A 17,917-nucleotide genomic window follows, 5' to 3' on the forward strand; every position below is an offset into this window, starting at 1 on the left:
GTCGTGCCCTTCAAAATAAAAGCCCATCTAGCGCAGAGACGTTGTCGCGTTTTACGCCAAGTCTCGACACCCCGGTTTTCCACAGCCTCTCTCAATGACTTGACACAGCTTTGCTTCGAGAGTTTTTTTCCCCCACCCTCACATGTACGCGCTCGCACGCTCTCATGCGCGCTCTCTCAAACACGCACACCCACACGCACCATTCACTTACTCACTCCTTTCTCTTTTCTATAGCCCCTTGTGAAACAGATTGACAGGCTAGAATGAAAATGAGGCGGACGCTCGCTCACGACTTCAGTGCGTACGCGTCCTTTTGAGAAGACCTCTAAACTTGGATCATATCACCATGGGAGCTATTTGGGCAGCAAGGGACTTTTGTTTGTTTTTGCTCTTGTTAAATAGTCGCCAAAGCGCAGCTCTTCCAGATATTCGAGGTGGGACTGTTGTGACTGTGCGTGCATGTGTGTGTTGTGTTTCCCAGTCGTGGAGAGTGCTACTTTACGCACGCTTTAAGGAGTGCGCTTTTGTTGTTTCCCCAGTGGGGATTTTGTTTAAATTTAGTTTAGTTTCTAAATGTGTAGCCATATACAAACTACTGTGGGAATGTATGTGCTCATAGTACACACACGTTTGTAAAATAAGTTTTGTATTGTATGTAATTAGTACTTTTCAGGTGAGTTCTCACTAGATTTTTACAAATTGTTATGATTAGAGACTTTTATGAATTAGCGTTAAATCTCTTCTTTTCTTGCTCATCTTCTTTTATATACATGCCCACTAAACATGCCAACCTTAAAAGTGCATATGTGGTAAATGCAATTCTATTAGACTTATTAGACTTTTTAAATGTGTTTTGGTAATCATGACCTATAATATCTATTTGGATTTCAGCAGATCCATGTGCAGAGGGGAGCGATGGCTGTCACATTGATGCTATTTGTCAGACAACTCAAAGCTCTTACAAGTGCACCTGTAAAGTAGGTTTTAAAGGAGATGGAAAACACTGCGGAGGTAAAGTGTCTGCTTTTTGTTAAATAGTTTTAGTCTTTCAATATTTCTTTAAGATAGACACTATCTAGTGTTCAAAGACTAAAATGTTTTGATCACTTTTTGACCTGTACATGAAAATTGATTTATGTGCTATTCATTCCTCAGACATTGATGAATGTGACTTGGAGTACAATGGTGGCTGTGTGCATGAGTGCAACAATATACCGGGCAATTATCGCTGCACTTGTTATGACGGATTCAATTTGGCACATGACGGACATAACTGTCTCGGTAAGGTTGGCTTTAAACCACTCAGTAAATAGCGTGTTCTCTTGATGCAGTGATTTAAAAGATGTCTTGGTATATATGTCTGAAATGTGATTTGAAAAAAAGCTTCATTGTCATCCTCAATGTTTGTTAGCCTTTAAAAAACCCTAAATATAACTGATTTGTGATTGTAGCAAATCCGAATCCAGAGTTCTGTAAACAACTGTGAACTAATGCAATCAATCCGCTGTCCTGTAGATGTGGATGAATGCAAGTTCAACAATGGCGGATGCCAACATACTTGTGTTAACACCATGGGCAGCTACGAGTGCCGCTGCAATGAGGGCTTCTTCCTCAGCGACAACCAACACACATGCATCCACCGCTCTGTTGGTGAGTGTAGCATTTTGAATCAGCATTATTTGTGTGTGTGTGTTTGTTTGTAGATGCTTGTATCTGTTGTATCAAGTCAAGAAAAAAGACAGAATTATGAAGCAACATCTCCAATATTCACATACAAATCCTAGATTGACGGCACAATGAGGTGTGACAGGTTCAAGCTGACTCCCGTCACTGAGCTTTTATCTCTCAGCAGCAACATGCTGTGGGAAAAGGATCTCTGTGTCCCGGGGAACAAAATAAGTTAATAACTGCAACACTCGGGTCTATGTGGTCTGTGTCACAGATTAGTCTGCAGTGTCTTTGTTTTGTCTTCTTGACTGAAGGCAACTTAAATGCAAGCACTTTCCACTCCATCGGGTCTTGACATCCCCTTTAAATCCTGTGGACTTATCCACTCAGCTGTGACCCGTCTATATAAATGGAGATTCAGCTCGAAGCATTATTGAATTTGTTGTAGATAATAGAAGAGTTTGCAAAGCTTTTTTTCTTCTTCGGGGAATTCACTTTTATAAACTTTTCTGCTGCTTGCGGTCTTTTCAGATTTGCTGGAAAAAATAACGCATTGATGGTGATGTTTTTGAGTTGTGTAAAGCGGGAGAACAATCAGTGTCTTTGAAGATGCCAGACTAATCTCCCAGTATGTGTGCTTTTGTGTGTAGCGGGTCAGTCACTGTAGGAGAGTTTCATTGTGTACCTCTCTCCCTCTTTCTATCCCAGAGGGCCTCAACTGTATGAATAAGGAGCACGGCTGCGCCCACATCTGCAAAGAGACACCCAAAGGGGGTGTGGCCTGTGAGTGTCGTCCAGGGTTCGAGCTGGCCAGGAACCAGAGAGGCTGCATCTGTACGTGCTCAACAGCATGAAGCTACCGTCACACGACATGCCTACAGCCTCAAATGTTGCACTGTTCATATGTCTAATGGTTGCTTGTTGTTGACCCCGCAGTGACTTGTAACCATGGCAACGGAGGCTGCCAGCACACCTGCGAGGACGCAGAGAGCGGCCCCATATGCAGGTGTCACGTCCGGTACACCCTGCAGCCTGACAAGAGGTCGTGTGTAGGTAAGCACGCTGTTTGTTGACTCCGTTGTTACTCAACCCTGGGAATGTGAAACCATGGTAGACAAAGTGCTAAATGCACTCCTTTAACATTTCCTAAATCTTCTGTTGTCTTTAATATTCTGACATCCATTTTTTACAGTGTCCCCTTTATAAAGCATATCTTTATCCTTTGGGATGGGTGCAGTCATATATTGTGATTTAATTCATCTGACATGCCAGTAGCTCACTTATTTCACAGTAATGCTGTGAAACATTGTTTAAACTCACACAACATTATTCAACAAATTCTGACAAGATCTACCAGATTTCAAAGATTATATTTTTTGGGGTTATTGTGTATGTGATAACACCTTGTTCCTCATATTAATTTCTGTTCAGAATATAAGAATTAGACTTCAGCCCAAGCCTAAGGTGTAGCTTTCAATGAAAACACAATAACATGAAACATCTCTCTCAGGGTGCATTTTTTACACAACGGTTATGAGGGCTAAGGATCAGCCGTCAGATATAGGATAATATCTCTCTCTCCAGCAGCAGTGTGTGTGAGGTCCAGGCGTATCACTGCGGTGTCACAAGATTCACTTTACTGATCTGGTGTGTTATCTGACACACACCAAGCCACTGCAGGCTGAAAGTCTCAAGTGTAAACATGCATCTGGGTACCGAAAGGTGACCAACACAAACACCCGGAGCGGAAATAATTTTTTTTAAATGTCGGTACTTGTGTATCATTTGGGAAATGTAGGGTATTCATGTGCTGGTTCTCAATCTAGCAATGATTGTGTTTTCCTGTGTGTCACAGAACGAGATGAAGCCACCACTGAGGCCGCAGACCACAACGCCACTTCCTTCACTGAGGTGGACAAACGGGTCAAACGGAGGCTGTTAATGGGTAATAACGACTCTCCTGCATTTCGAGGCGTACAGCTTGGAATCTAGGGTTTTGCTGAAGCCAGGTTGAGCTGCCAGGAACCACTCAGGGGTGTTAGACAGGGGAGAGGACTTGGGTCTCGTAAAGCGATGCATTCCTCAGTCTTTTGAGCAAACTGTGAAATGACTACACACTCTCTTTCTCGCCCCCAGCTTCCCCCCTGAAAAATATGCATTTGTGACAGTGTGGTACATTTCACGTTTTCCTTCCATTTGGGAAGGGCAGCGTGTGAATGTCTTCTTGTATAGTGAGTATTTATCAGTTGGATGATTTTGGGTCACTTGATACATGTAAAACATTATAACTTTGGCACTTTACCAAGTACACGGTTAGCATGCGGTCTGTGGGAGTCTTGCCCTGCGTTATAAATAATAACAAGTCGTAAGGGTACTCCTAGATGTCAACATGAACCACACCGGTGTATAGACGTGCTCTACAACTGTGCACAATACAAACCATGCAGCAGCGCCTCAACTATCTGGTTCAACCAGCACTATAAAGTGTTTAAACCAATATTAGATACCAGACATTAGATTATTCCTAATTAAGTGTTCAAACAATAAATCTATGGAAGAAACTGTATATCTTTAATATTACATCCAGGTATTTTTATAGCACTTTGTTCAGAAAATCTATGTTTTTCTAAGGATGAAGTATCTGACATTGAGGAATAACACATCATTGTTCACAAGTAGGAAGGTCCTTCACATACATTCACACCGTGTTGTAATTTCAGAAACCTGTACATTGAACAATGGGGGGTGCGACTGCACCTGTAAAGACACATCCACAGGCGTGCGCTGCAGCTGCCCAGTCGGCTTCACGCTGCAGCCGGATGGAAAAACATGCAAAGGTCAGACTGCCGGTCCACAAATCAGTTTTTGTAAAACACTGATTTAACTTAAGTTGATTTGTGTAGCATGTCAGGATATCACCTGTTCCCCTTCAGATATTGACGAGTGTGAGCTTCACAACGGCGGCTGCGAACACTTCTGCAGGAACACCATCGGCAGCTTCGAGTGCAACTGCAGAAAAGGCTTCAAGCTGCTGACAGATGAGCGTTCTTGTCAAGGTAGAAATGGCTCTGAAATTGTTTTATTCAAACTCCTTGCAGTTGACAAAAACTGGGACCAAGGGAAATGTTCATAAATACACAAGCTGACATTTTTTTAAACCTTATCTTTTACGAAAAGACGTAACTTGCAATTTCCTGACCACAGAAGTTATAAATCGTCAAATGCAAATTTGACTGTTTAAGTCGTAGATTTCATTTTTTTGTTAAAAAAATAAACAACCAACCAACCAAAATACAACCTTAAAAACATCATATAATTAGAAATGTGACATTATAGGCATGATATTGTGCTTTATCTGTCAGTTTCCTTGCTTGTGTTTAGATTTTTGTTATTGAGGCTATGCTTTTGTTAACCTTTCAATCTGGATCGATGCCTTTTAATGATGCTGACCAAATTTACTACACGCCACTTCTCGCTGAGCGTGAGAGTTCACGATCAAATGCAAATGTGTGTCTGCGGGGGGGAAACCCCTCCTGATTGCAACTGACAGCCCTGCTTTTATGTCCCCTGCCTGATTTTGATTACAGATATAGATGAATGTTTTTTTGAGCGGACATGTGGTCACACGTGTGTGAACTCCCCTGGTGGTTTTCAATGTCTGTGCAACAAAGGCTACACAATGTATGGGCTGGCCCACTGCGGAGGTGAGTCTGACTCGGGTGGAGGGAGCACACAAGCGCTCAATCGAGAAATGTGTGAGGCTAAAAAGCATTCAAAAGTGCTCATTGATGTTTCGGGAACATGGACCGTGTAATTCTAATAATGATTTTCCTTTTTCCTTTCAGATATTAACGAATGCAGTGTGAACAATGGTGGTTGTGAGCATGGTTGTGAGAACGCCATGGGTGGATTTGAGTGCTTCTGCCATCCTGGCTATAAGCTACACTGGAACAAAAAGGATTGCATTGGTAAGCCAGTGCCTCTTCCCAACAGTTGAGTGCTGTTGACTTTTTGGTAATTGTCTGACCTCACACATTTTGGACTAAGACTTGGGGGACACAAAACAGGAGATACTTTGAATTCTGTTCTCTTTTTCTCTTTTAATTCCCTGTCACTTGGTTTTCTTGTGCTTGAGTAAAACATCCGAAATGCTACGATGCCGTTGGTGCTGTCAGGATGTTGGACCTTCCAAGCCTCTCCCTTCTTGTTACAATAGAAGTGTTCTTTTTTACCTTGGAGTTTTGTTGTGATTTCCATCTAGAGGCTGAGGGGTTTCCACCTGCTAAACCCCCCTCTAAACCTACCTTGAACTGTACTAAGCAGGCGGGAGGGGACCGCTGCTCCCTGACCTGTCAGTCCCAAGTTCACATCAGCAGTGGTGAGTCGCTTGAGCCGGATCTCCAAATAATAGGATTTGCCTGTTTACCTCTCACTGTATTTCTATAGCACAAGTACTGCAAAGGAAAAGTCTTTGCTTACCAAGATCACAGATGACAAAGGTTCATGTTTTGTACATTCACTTGTCACTAATTGTCAAATCCCGTACTATATGAGGACCCATCCACTGTTTGAGTGTTTTCTTCTCATGAACCAAGGCTGGCCTGAAAGCTGTACACACACCAGCCCTTTTATAACACAGGAGTCACTGTCCGTTTTGTTACCTTTTGTTCCTGCTATGAAGACAGTTTCACTCTTGCCATGTTTCCATGTTTTAAGTGCAGAAAAATACCCACATCTAGATTAAGACTAACTTTAATTGAGCATCAATTGAGCCCCCATATAGTCGTTTTAGAGTGAAAGCCTTCCAGAAGTTCAACAGTCTTGATCGGTGTACAACAAAGCATCTTTTAAGTTGCTTAAAGGTGACGCAGAGTTCATAATACTGATTCACGTTTCATCTGTTACCTAACAAAGGTGAGGAGGTGGCTTCTGGAAGGATGTCACTCTGAAGCGGCTGCAGAAAGTGTTGACTAACCCTCTCCATTTTTGACTTAGTCACTATTACTCTTTTTCTACTAAATGTTGGTCAAAATGGAAATTGGTTTGAAACATTGCAAAGTGAATGGGCTTCAAAGGTACTCTGACAAAGCAGAGCAAACTACTGAAATAAGAAAAGTGAGGTCTTGGACCTGTTTGATCCAATCAATCGACACAGTCAGGTGCATCATTAGGTTTTCTGGCGTGATAAGACCCAAACTGCACCGCTCAGGTATCTGATACAGCTATGTTAAAAATATATATATATGAAGCAGCATGGCTAAAGCATGCTAAAGGAGCCGCAATTAGAAAGTAAGTCAAACTGTTCTAGGTCTGGTTGTAAACAACAGTCTGCGGAGTGGCTCTTCGTGTTCCTGCACGCTGCTTGTTTACTCTCTCTGACTTGGCTTTTGTGGCCCTAACTTTTGTCTGTGATGGTCTGCGTGTCACGGCCTTTTGTGTGTTTGCAGGGACGGAGGATTCCTATACGGTGACCTGTGGAATGCCTCTGCCCTGCTTGGCTGATGCACAAAGGAACAACAGCGGCTCACATTGCTTAGGCAAGTACAAAATATCCCAGCTTCACATCTTCCCTTCTGCTTTGCTAAACGGTAACTTGTGAACAACTCCCTTGTTTGCAGTTGATATATAAGTTACATAAATAGCAAAGTTCTGTTCCTCTGTCCTGCAGGTCCAGAAATGGCCAGTGTTCCACGCATCAAGACCACAGCCACTTTCAAATCTGGCACTGCAAAATGCAGCTTAAAGAAAAGTCAGGAGAAGCTCAGGGAGAGCTTGAACGCACCACACTCAGGTACAGAGGTTGCCACACAACAAACATAACAATGCCCCCAAACAAAAGACTTAGATCACGGATAGACCAGGATTACAATTACAGCTCCTTCATGTTACTGGTTATAAAACATTTAGGGTTTACCAAGAGCTGCCAGCATCTAAAGCCAAAGTCTTTAGAAGATAAAGCAGACCCGAAGGCTGCTTCAAAGTAAACCAAAAACCAAAGGCAAATGTGAAAGAAATTTGTGGTGAAAGTGATGTGGTTTTGGGTGTCTTGAATGTCTCCGCGCAGCACTTTGTCTGGCTGTGACAGGGGAGGATGTAATTAGCCATAGCATGCCTTTCAGTTGGGTCTGACCGAGCCATCAATCAAATGGGTTTCCGATTGTAGGATTATTTTGCTTCTCCAAAGGGTTTTGGCATGGCCCTTTACAACCCGCACGGCCCCTGAAAGGACACATCATTGTTTCAAAGAAAGGAAATTGTCACTGTGACATCTCATCACTTTTTCCAGCTTTTAATTATCAAATGAACTGCATATATATTATTAGGATTGTCTGTGTAATGTCGTGGCGTTTGCAATCAACCCTGAAGTTTAGTTGTGTTTCTTTTGTGTCATACTGTCTATAATCTTCTTTAACAATCGTGCGATTGTGTGTGTTGTTTGTGTGTGTCTGCTGGCTGCGGCGTGGTCGTGGGGGTCGGGGGGTGGTTGTCTCCCGTGTCCACAGATAGCAGGTTCCTCTTCACTGAAAATGTCCAGTTCAGCTACGTCAGCCTGCGCTGCTCCTCGTCCGGGCAGCGAATGCGTAGCCGCCACGGCAGGAAGGCCGGCGAGGAGGACGGCTCCTCAATCACAGCTGAGTTTGAGCTGGACGTGAACCTAGAGGAGGTAACAGGTTGGTCTATCTGCGCTTCCCTTCTGCCTTCCTGCAACCTTTTTGCTTCTTGTTCTCCATCTTTCGTTCGCCGTTGTCCGTTTGTCACTAAACACACCAAACTGTGAAAGTATCTCCTGTTTTGACTTGGCTATGGTGGTTGGGCTCGAGGTTGGGACTCGATTTGTTTTTGTTTTATATCCTTAAATTCTTTCGAAGTGTTGGCCTGGTTTGAATTTCCCCTTGACTTGATGGTGCATTTGTGAAAATGTCGGTCCAAGCATGCGAGCATCCACCCATGAATGTACAATTTCCGCTCGGTGTGGGGTGTGACGTAGAGCTGTGGGAACAGTGATGGAATCAAATGCCTCTCTCAGCAGAGAGCTGTGACCTGAACTGTGTGCGCCGACGCTCAGAGAAGAGGCTCAGGAAGACCATCAGGACCCTGAGGAAGTCCATCAACCGGGAACAGTTCCACCTGCACTTTGCCGGGTCCGACTACGAGCACGCCAAGAGCTCGGCCAGGCCGGCAGAACTGCCAGGCCACTGTGCGGCGGGACAGGTGCTCGTGGGAAGGAAGTGTGGTGAGTTAGATTTTTTGCGATTGTTATTCAACACAGAGACCTGTGTGGTCAGGACATGCACTAATCAGCCAGGCATCCCGTCAGCTGGATACATTGATGCTTTTAAAGATTCAAGAGCGTCGATGCCACCACCAAACACAAGGCAGCAATGTCTCCGACGAGGCCGTACACACACAGCGGACTCGTGTTCACGTCTCAATGCAATTGAAACGGTTCATGCCAGTAAAATACATTTGGAAAAGCTGGTTTAATGATTGGATGTGAGGCAGGTGTGGGCCAGATGAGTGCCATATTTGGTTTTCAGACATGCTGTAATGAGCTGGTTGGAGGGGAGAGCGAGCTGCCATGGAGGAACAGAGAGGCTGCTGTTGGCCCTCCACGCTGCGAGAGCATCTCTCTGGGACCGCAGTGTGACATGAGGGCTGATGGCAGGTCTCCTGGTAGCTGGTGCCTCTCGGTTGGAGTTTTATACACAACCTGTGATGGAGAAAATGTTCATTAAAAAAAGATCGCGTACAGTCGGTGTTTGAGAGCTGAAGGCAGGTATGTGTTTTCTCTGTCTGGTGCCCCTAGTTTTGGGCCTCACAGTAAGTTTGCTGGCTGCTGCGCGCCGTCTTTATATCAGAGAGAGCAAACCGGGGCCTTTCTTCTGTTGAGATGTCTAAATATTTATTCAAATGGTATGCGTTTGGTTCGATATTTGCACACCAATGTTGAGGATGTCTGAATCTGATGTCGACTTAGATCAAAGCGTGGCAGAAACTGCTCCCGTCCTGTTGTTTCTTGAGACATCGATTTGTTGAAAGAAAATCATCAGCTTTACACTGCACATACGCTCCTGAAACACCATATGTTAAGGGCCCCTACATCTACATCAAACATACTTAAACCCTTGAGCTGTGCTGACATTAAACCAAAAAACTGCTCCTGTTCATTATTTCTATCTTTCGGTTACACAGCTCTTAAGTGTCTTGATTCCTTAACTCCCCCGCTATGCTTTCAGGTCAACATTAAGCAGTCTATTGGCCATGGCAGGGGTGTAGACATGTAATTTGGGAGAGGAGGGAAGGGGGGCTGAAAGGCATTCTTTTTAACCTCCAGCTCTTTAAAGGAGCTATATTTTCCCCCTCCTCCTCCCCCACCTCCCGCTCTGGCTTAGCTCGGAGTGCAGTTTAGTCCTTTTCAGTTTGCCCACTCCATTGAAAACCCCATTTGAGGCTTGTTCTCTGCCTCAGAGAGATGGCAACACATCCTTCTGTGCATTTGGAGAACGTATGCTCTCACCTCTCTGCACTTTTTAAAAGCATTTCTCTTCTCATCCTGTGATTCGTTCTGGTGACTGCATCGGTATTCCATTTGGAATAAGACATACTCATGATTTAGTTTATTAATCATATAAAGATTTGGTTGTCCGTACGCTTACTTTTACTGTTTCTAATTGTGCATCAAAATGAATATCAACCAAATAAACAGCGATGTAGAGATGAGATGAATGGTGCGCATCCACGTCTATTTGACTGTTGTAGTCAACTTGTTTGCGTGTTTGTTTTAACACTGAAGATGTTTAGGAAGTGCTGTTGATTCAAGCTGGCAGTTTGAGTGCTGTGTCCCCCCTGCCTCCCAGCTGGGGCCACTTTGCATGACCCCCAGCCACTAAACTGCTCAAGAGAATTGACTTCAGCCACACCATGGGAATCAATTAGCATCAACTGTTTGGGCCTCTGCTTGATGGGTGCGAGCTGCGATTGGGCCAAGCAGAATGGGGGGTTTCAGAAAGCTGACCCCTTTTATTGGGTTCAGCTCCTTACCACTGTGATACCGTAGTGTTTTCCTATGTCATCAAGTAGGCAAAGACTGGGGACTTGAATAGAGGTGAAAGGTCTTTTAAAACTCTTTGGGGCCATCGATTCGAGGACTCTATAGAAGCGTTCTTTGCATCTGAAAGGCTTCAAGGTTTCTTCTCTCTTTCACTCTCACTCTCGCTCCTCTCTCACTGCTTTCCTCTGTCAAATAAAAGCTGTTTGAGGACAATGCAATGATGGCTCCTCATGGTCTTTCAGAATAAACAATAGGCTTCAAAAAATGAACTGCTCTTGAGAGAATTACATTTTCTTTCTTTAGAGGAAAATCGAACAATTTGCTGAGCCACGTAAAATGGATCTACGTTAAGGCTTTTGTGTTTGGGGCTTTTAGAGATAGTGGTTTCTCTGCCTGCGGGCCGCTTCGAGGCTGCAATTGAAGCACATTTTGTGCCAAAGCCCTGAGATTTAATTGAGTTATTCTTATGTGAGAGCAGCTTTAGTTTTCAAGTCAAGTTCTTGAGACTATCAGACAGACGCAGTAATTCCCAAAATTAATTACAGGCATCATTCTGAATGGGAGGAACCAGAGTACAGCTGTGCTTTGGTCCCTTTAATCAAGACACACACTGTTGTAAGATCTGAGGGGAATACTCTCTTTGATTTGGTTCTGTGTTTGCTTTTAAAAGAGGTGAGTGCTTATGAAAGCATTAGAAGTTCCGCCATGTTGTATCAAGTATTAGGACGCGTCAGATGTGGGGCATAAAGGCAGCTGGGGAGAGGGTTGGAGCTCTCTTGTCTCGGTGGTTGTGTGTGGCTGTATGTTTGTTTGCAAAAGCATTTCAACAGATGAATGCTGGGTGTTTGCACACACATGCGTGTCCCTGCACATTTACTTCCAGAGTGTGTTTGTGTCTTCAAACTAAAGCCAATATGGAAGCTCTACGTGATGGTTCACACAATAAAAAATGTCCCACATTTTATATATATATATGTAAGCTACAAAGAACATAAGAAAGATTGTATTTTGTCTTGAGATCGTAGTCATGGTTACTAAGCCCAAACATTCAAAGGAGATTGTGCGTGAGATGAGCAGATAACTTGTCATAAACCGAAACTCAGAAGATGCCTTGGTGAAAAGCAAAAATGGTGTGATAGAGGCTCAGCAGGGATTTTGTAAGGTACCCCACGAAGTATACAGACACTTTAATTTCAACCAGTTGCAGCGTTTAAAGCTCCAGTAAACCGGCTAAACTATATTAAAATACGTCAAGGTCAGTGATTCTTTTTAATGTTCACTGCCGTGCAAGTAAAACTCTCAAATCCATCAACAGTTCAATTGATCATGCGAAGCCTTTGATGTTAGGGATTTTTAAAAATGGTTTATTTAATAATGCACATTGAGAAAAACATTGCAGTAAATGTGCCAGAGTTAGCCAAGAGGCTATTTTTCATCTGTAGTCCCATGCTCTTCATTGTGTTTTATATGTTTCAAGTATGTGCTCGGTCCTGTTTCATACACTTGGCAGCTGAAGTGTGAAGTCTGGGCTACTTTACTTTATTGGTCTTGTCATGCAATTGGACCGCCGTATTCATGGTGTACAGCTACAGTGTAGTCAGGACTGTTTGATGATGTGTAGCCACAGGGTCTACTGCTGAGTCCTGTCTGCATGTCATGGTCCATCTGAGCTGAGCTGAGCTGAACTGAGCTGAGCGATTACATATATCTCTTGTTCTGCCTGTTTTGTGATATACATGCCTAAAAGGCGCCTAATATTTCTAGACTGAAATAATATCGGCATTATAATTATTATAACTATGAGGATTTTTTTAGTTGCCTATTTTGTGGTGCACCCTCAGGACTTGGTGCCCTACGCGCAGCGCGTTATGGGAGCGGCGGCGCTGCAAACAACGCTATGGAGAACACAAGAGCCACCACACATTTCTGGACCGAAGAGCAGCCAGAATTTATGCTTCATGTATTGAAGGAGTTGAACATACTAAAGTTCATGGTTCTTTCTCGAAATGTTGATGTTGTTGTTGGTCGTGGTGAAGAGGTCAAGCGGAAATGGCTGTATCACCACGAGTTGTAATGAAAACAGCGCCACCTATCGTATCGGATATGACATGCTTTCGGCCAATGATTCGAATTACTCACTGCCATGTATATTGGGTTAATAGCAGATCCCCCAAAAGATAGCATAGTCCGACTAAAGCAAGATTCGAATTATACCATCATGTAAACGCACTGAGTAAATTGAGAAACAACCCCAGCTTGGCAGCTTCTTGGAGAAACATTGCAGGCCTATAGTTAAACATTCCTCTGTTTACAGTCATGGATGCACATGTGTGTGTGAGTTATGCTTCAAGTAAATCATTGAATTAATAAACGTGAATCTCTCTTGGTGTCATTCCCCACCTGTCTGTTAGTGAGCTGCAGTGCTGGGACTTACTACGACGGGGATCAGGGACGGTGTGTGTTGTGTCCATCTGGAACGTATCAGGATGAGGAGGCACAGATGTCTTGTGAAGTCTGTCCTGGACCTGAAGGAAGAGACGTCTCCAAGGTGGTCGGAGCTCGAAACATGTCAGAGTGTGGAGGTAAGACACCTTCACTGTAAGTACTTCTGATGGCTCTCTGTTAGCCATCACGGTTCTGCACCGATGTTCACAACCTGACATCCACAATCAAGTTAAGAGCATTACAAATATATACACATTAAAATAATAGTTTGACATTTTGGGAGCTTTTGAGGTGGTGATCACTGGATTTGATCACCTTTGGACGGACTCATGCAAGCTGCTGGCAGTAGTTTCATATTTACCTTACCACCATGAGAGCAGCATTGATCTTCTTATCTGAGAAGGACAAGAGAGTGCAGAAGCACATTTCCCAACATGTTGAACTATTCCTTTATAGATCAGAGAATTTTTTTCTTTCATAGTAAGATATTTAAGAGAAATAAATCTTTTAATATGGCTTTTATGATTTCATCCTGATGGCAACAATTTAAATTGTGCAGCACTTAATAAAAATTGGTTTGGAGAATGAAAAAAAAAGATCAGATTCATATAATGTAAAATCTGGAAAACAAATAAACAAAGAGCAGAACAAAGTAATTAAGGCACAGAATGAGACAAAATGTTGAAAACTATTTTGTGAATATGAGCCACACAGGAAGCAGTGGATCACTGATAACGATCTCTCCCCGGCAGATGCTCTGCTTTGTGTAAAGTCAAAGAAACCCGAGCTGAGATGTTAAAGATGTCTTTGAATTCAAAAGGTGGACTGGGCTTCTTTCCGTCTGGAATAATAGCTTAAGAAGCCACCATGTTTTGGTCTCCTGTGCTGTTATCAGAATCACTTTGTGGTGGACTCCTAGATCCCATCTCCTCTGTCAGACTAAACAAGAAGAAGCAATCAGCACACTCCCACTGGCTCCCAGTCTGTATTCATCACCCAGGAGTTACACTCTGCGGCGTAAAACATGCAGATACAACATCAACATTTGCTTCAGCTTGCTGCATCTTATCTTAAAAGAAGAGAATATTTTCTCTCATTACACACGAAACATTCAAAAGAAAACATGTCAATCCAAGTGATGACGCTCTAAACGTTTTGTCAGAGTTACAACGTGCTGCGTCTTTCAGTTCACGCTCTTGACTCTTGTGTGTTCAGGTCAATGTTCCCCAGGTCAGTACTCTCATGACGGCATCATCCCCTGCATGCCCTGTCCACTGGGAGCCTACCAGCCGGAAGTGGGACGCACCACCTGCTTCCCATGTGGAGGGAACCTGGTCACCAAGCGCATCGGAGCTGTTAACTTTCAGGAGTGTGAGACGAAAGGTGTGAACGTCATCTCTGTTATTGTTGTTTCAGGGTAAAAAAACACCAAATAACTCCAGTTTAGTGTTCCTTTCTCTCTTGGATTACAATGAACGAAGGGGTTAGAAGGTTGTTCATGAAAACCTCAAACTTATTTGATGCATTTAAACATCTGTGTTTGTTGGGTTAAACAACAAAAAAAGACACATTCTTTCACTTGACATCACAACAGTATTATGTGCTTGTGAGACTATGGATTTATTTTGGGTGTTGACAGGAACTCTGCAGCTGTTGTATCACTTTAAAGAAAATGATACACCTCCTTAGATGTCAACCTTTTTGAGGAACAAGTGTTCGTATTAGCTTGATGACAGTGTATTTTTATGTATGATGTAATTGGTTTTGAGTTGTTGGGACTTTATATCAACTAACAGCCCTCTCTCTGCCATTGGCTCCTGCAGTCCAGTGCTCTCCGGGACATCACTATAACACCAGCACACACCGCTGCATCCGCTGCCCCGTCGGCACGTATCAAGGAGAATTTGGGCAGAACTACTGCGTCTCCTGCCCTGGAAATACCACCACCGACTTCGATGGCTCCACCAACTTCATGCAATGCAAAAGTATGTATGTCGGTACGCTGTAGTTCCTCTGACACATGTTCACATGGATGATGACATTTGGGATTCAGCTCAAGATAATTCACTTTGCTGCACCAAGCTGTCTGACACGTCCGTGTCCCTTCACAGACCGGCAATGTGGAGGACATCTTGGGGATTTCAGTGGCTTCATCGAGTCCCCCAACTACCCGGGAAACTACCCAGCCAATGTGGAGTGCACCTGGACCATCAACCCACCGCCCAAACGCAGGATCCTCATCATTGTCCCAGAAATCTTTCTGCCTATTGAGGACGAGTGCGGAGACTACTTAGTAATGAGAAAGAGCTGTACGTTTAAACTGTGTGTGTGTGTTTGTGTTTGTGTGAGTGTATCTTATAAAACTATACCACCGAGAGGTTAACTATTATTTTAAGTTATTATTATGTTTGAGGTTATTTGAAATCGGGGTGGCCAAAATGGTATACAAATATCTCTCCAGCGGTTGTCAATGTTACCAATATAATATGTTTTTTTGTTATTACTAATTTCTTAAGATAATTATTGTCAGCTAATTAAAGACGCCATCCTGTGTGCTCATATCCTCGTTTCACAGCTCTCTCCAACTCGGTGACAACCTACGAGACTTGTCAGACATACGAACGTCCCATCGCTTTCACTTCCCGCTCCAAGAGGCTCTGGATACAGTTCAGGTCCAATGAGGGAAACAGTGGGAAAGGCTTCCAGGTCCCATATGTGACATATGATGGTAAGAAGAAATATGATGTTTTGTGCGATAACTAGTGTAAGAGACACATCTGGGGTTAGGGTTGTATAGGCACTGAAATCCTGGTCCTGAGGGAAAGACTCCTCAGCAGCGTACAGTACTGGACCGGGCTCCTTTAACAACTATGATGCTGCTACCTCAGTGTCGCATGTGGTTGGTTGTATTGTGCTCATCAATGAGATTTTTTATATACTTCATTTGTTTCAGAGGACTACCAAGAATTGATAGAAGACATAGTCAGAGATGGAAGGTTATACGCCTCAGAGAATCACCAAGACATTCTAAAGGTATGTGGGCACAAATGATTAATAAGCAGCACGTAAGGTTTTTGTGTCGGGTATTCTCACCGAAGGCCAGAGTTAGCAAGACATATTGACATGTGGTTGTCTTTTACAATGTTTAATGTATAATTTGGCATAATAGAACTGACAATGGCATTCAAACTGTGTTTAATTACTATGTCTTTTAAATAGCACAAATCAATTTCCCTAGCCAAGGAAATCATAAAACATAACAAGATGCTACATCAATATTCACCAAATCTATACATAAAATAGAAAGATATGTTCAATACACAAAGAGAAGGAAAAAAAGAAGAGATGGAAGGTTTCTGCAGCAGACTTTTATTTGGACATGTTATGCTTTCATAAAAGAGACGACAGTCGAGAACTGAGGGCAGACATTGAACCAGGGACATTTCAATGATACGCTTCCCACCAGGATAGTCCGTTGGCATCATTGATTATTCAGATCACTAATATACTTCACTTGTTGATTTGTGTTTGTGTTTATTCATTACTCAGTTCTGAGGTCCAGTGAGCATGTAGTGCCCTCTTTTGGAGATGTGTGGAACTACAGGCTGCTACTCACACTACAATATATCATTTGTTTTTTTTTGCTTTCTATTAATGCAATGCATTTCCTCATCAGGACAAGAAACTCATGAGGGCGTTGTTTGATGTTCTGGCTCACCCACAGAACTTCTTCAACTACACAGCACAAGAGTCGAGAGAAATGTTCCCCAAATCATTCATCCGCTTCCTGCGCGCCAAAGTCCTGAGATTCCTTCGCCCTTAGACTGGGCGGTTACTGGATATTTCTTGAAAACCCTTGATTTAGATATTGGCCACGGTTTTAGCCACCTACGCCTTTAAGAATATTCTGTAGTTATCTGTTTTCACATGGAGTGACACTAGACCCACTTGATAAAACTGATCCTGAAGAGAAAGTGGACAAGTGGGTTAGGGTTTTAAGAGGGAGAAAGGATCAGTGATGAAGTGTGACACAGTGTAAACCTACATGACCATCTTCAGATGGTGATCTGGATTACTTTGTTTGGAAATTTAGAAACGTCTTTTGATAGGCAAGAGAATAATTGTAATGACTTTAGATTTTAAAGTCACCATCTCAGGATCCAATGATGTACATGCCAACATGGTGAGACATTGGCTGATAGAATAATTATTAAAAAAATCTTTTTTAATGCTGTCGCTAAACAGATATACTGTACTGGATGTCAGTGATGCTGCATATATAGTGTGTATCTAGTTTTAACATAGGCTACTTTCACAGATAGAGCTTAATTGAAAGAAATACTCCTAAATGTCAGAAACAAATATAGCACAAATGTTTTCTCGGGAACATTAGCACTACTAAAGAAGTAGTGGCACCACAAAAGCAATTATTCTGATGAATGTTTTGTATATGATGTAAAAAGTTTTAGGTGAACTGCGAATGTTTTGTAGTAACTACATACATTTTTGACAGTCATGCATTGCTGGTGGCTGATGTACAGGAACACCGGGATGCATCAGTATATTTGTATACCGTTTACTAGCAACCAAAGAGAGCTGTTCAGAGTACATGAAAAGAAATTAAAAGTCCTGTAAAATACAATTGAGCGATTCACCTGTCTTAGATGAAACATGTATGTATATTTTTATGGTTTTGTTCATCTACTATGCTGTAAATAAAGATAGGAAACTTATCTTGTGTATGTATTGCCT

General features: G+C 42.8%; 1 protein-coding gene across 5 annotated transcripts; it reads left to right on the forward strand.

Annotated features, from left to right (window-relative positions):
* The first annotated feature begins 237 nt into the window (after window positions 1–237).
* Window positions 238–17,898, forward strand: scube2 (signal peptide, CUB domain, EGF-like 2). 5 transcript variants are annotated; one of them, XM_056413204.1, is made up of 23 exons: window positions 238–434; window positions 892–1,011; window positions 1,156–1,281; window positions 1,516–1,650; window positions 2,377–2,502; window positions 2,605–2,721; window positions 3,524–3,613; window positions 4,389–4,505; window positions 4,602–4,724; window positions 5,256–5,372; window positions 5,514–5,660; window positions 5,930–6,046; window positions 7,116–7,205; window positions 7,337–7,459; window positions 8,172–8,339; window positions 8,696–8,902; window positions 13,132–13,302; window positions 14,381–14,548; window positions 14,989–15,150; window positions 15,277–15,474; window positions 15,741–15,893; window positions 16,119–16,198; window positions 16,842–17,898. In XM_056413204.1, exons 1-23 carry the CDS (start codon window positions 347–349, stop codon window positions 16,986–16,988), a joined length of 3,090 nt encoding a protein of 1,029 aa, XP_056269179.1. In that variant the 5' UTR covers window positions 238–346; the 3' UTR covers window positions 16,989–17,898. The 5 variants fall into 5 exon arrangements, with proteins under 5 accessions (XP_056269179.1, XP_056269180.1, XP_056269181.1 ...); XM_056413205.1 differs by having other exon boundaries at window positions 8,699–8,902; XM_056413206.1 differs by having other exon boundaries at window positions 895–1,011.
* Window positions 17,899–17,917: the final 19 nt, after the last annotated feature.

The sequence above is a fragment of the Pseudoliparis swirei genome, chromosome 4, assembly GCF_029220125.1.
Source record: "Pseudoliparis swirei isolate HS2019 ecotype Mariana Trench chromosome 4, NWPU_hadal_v1, whole genome shotgun sequence".
Taxonomy (NCBI): domain Eukaryota; kingdom Metazoa; phylum Chordata; class Actinopteri; order Perciformes; family Liparidae; genus Pseudoliparis; species Pseudoliparis swirei.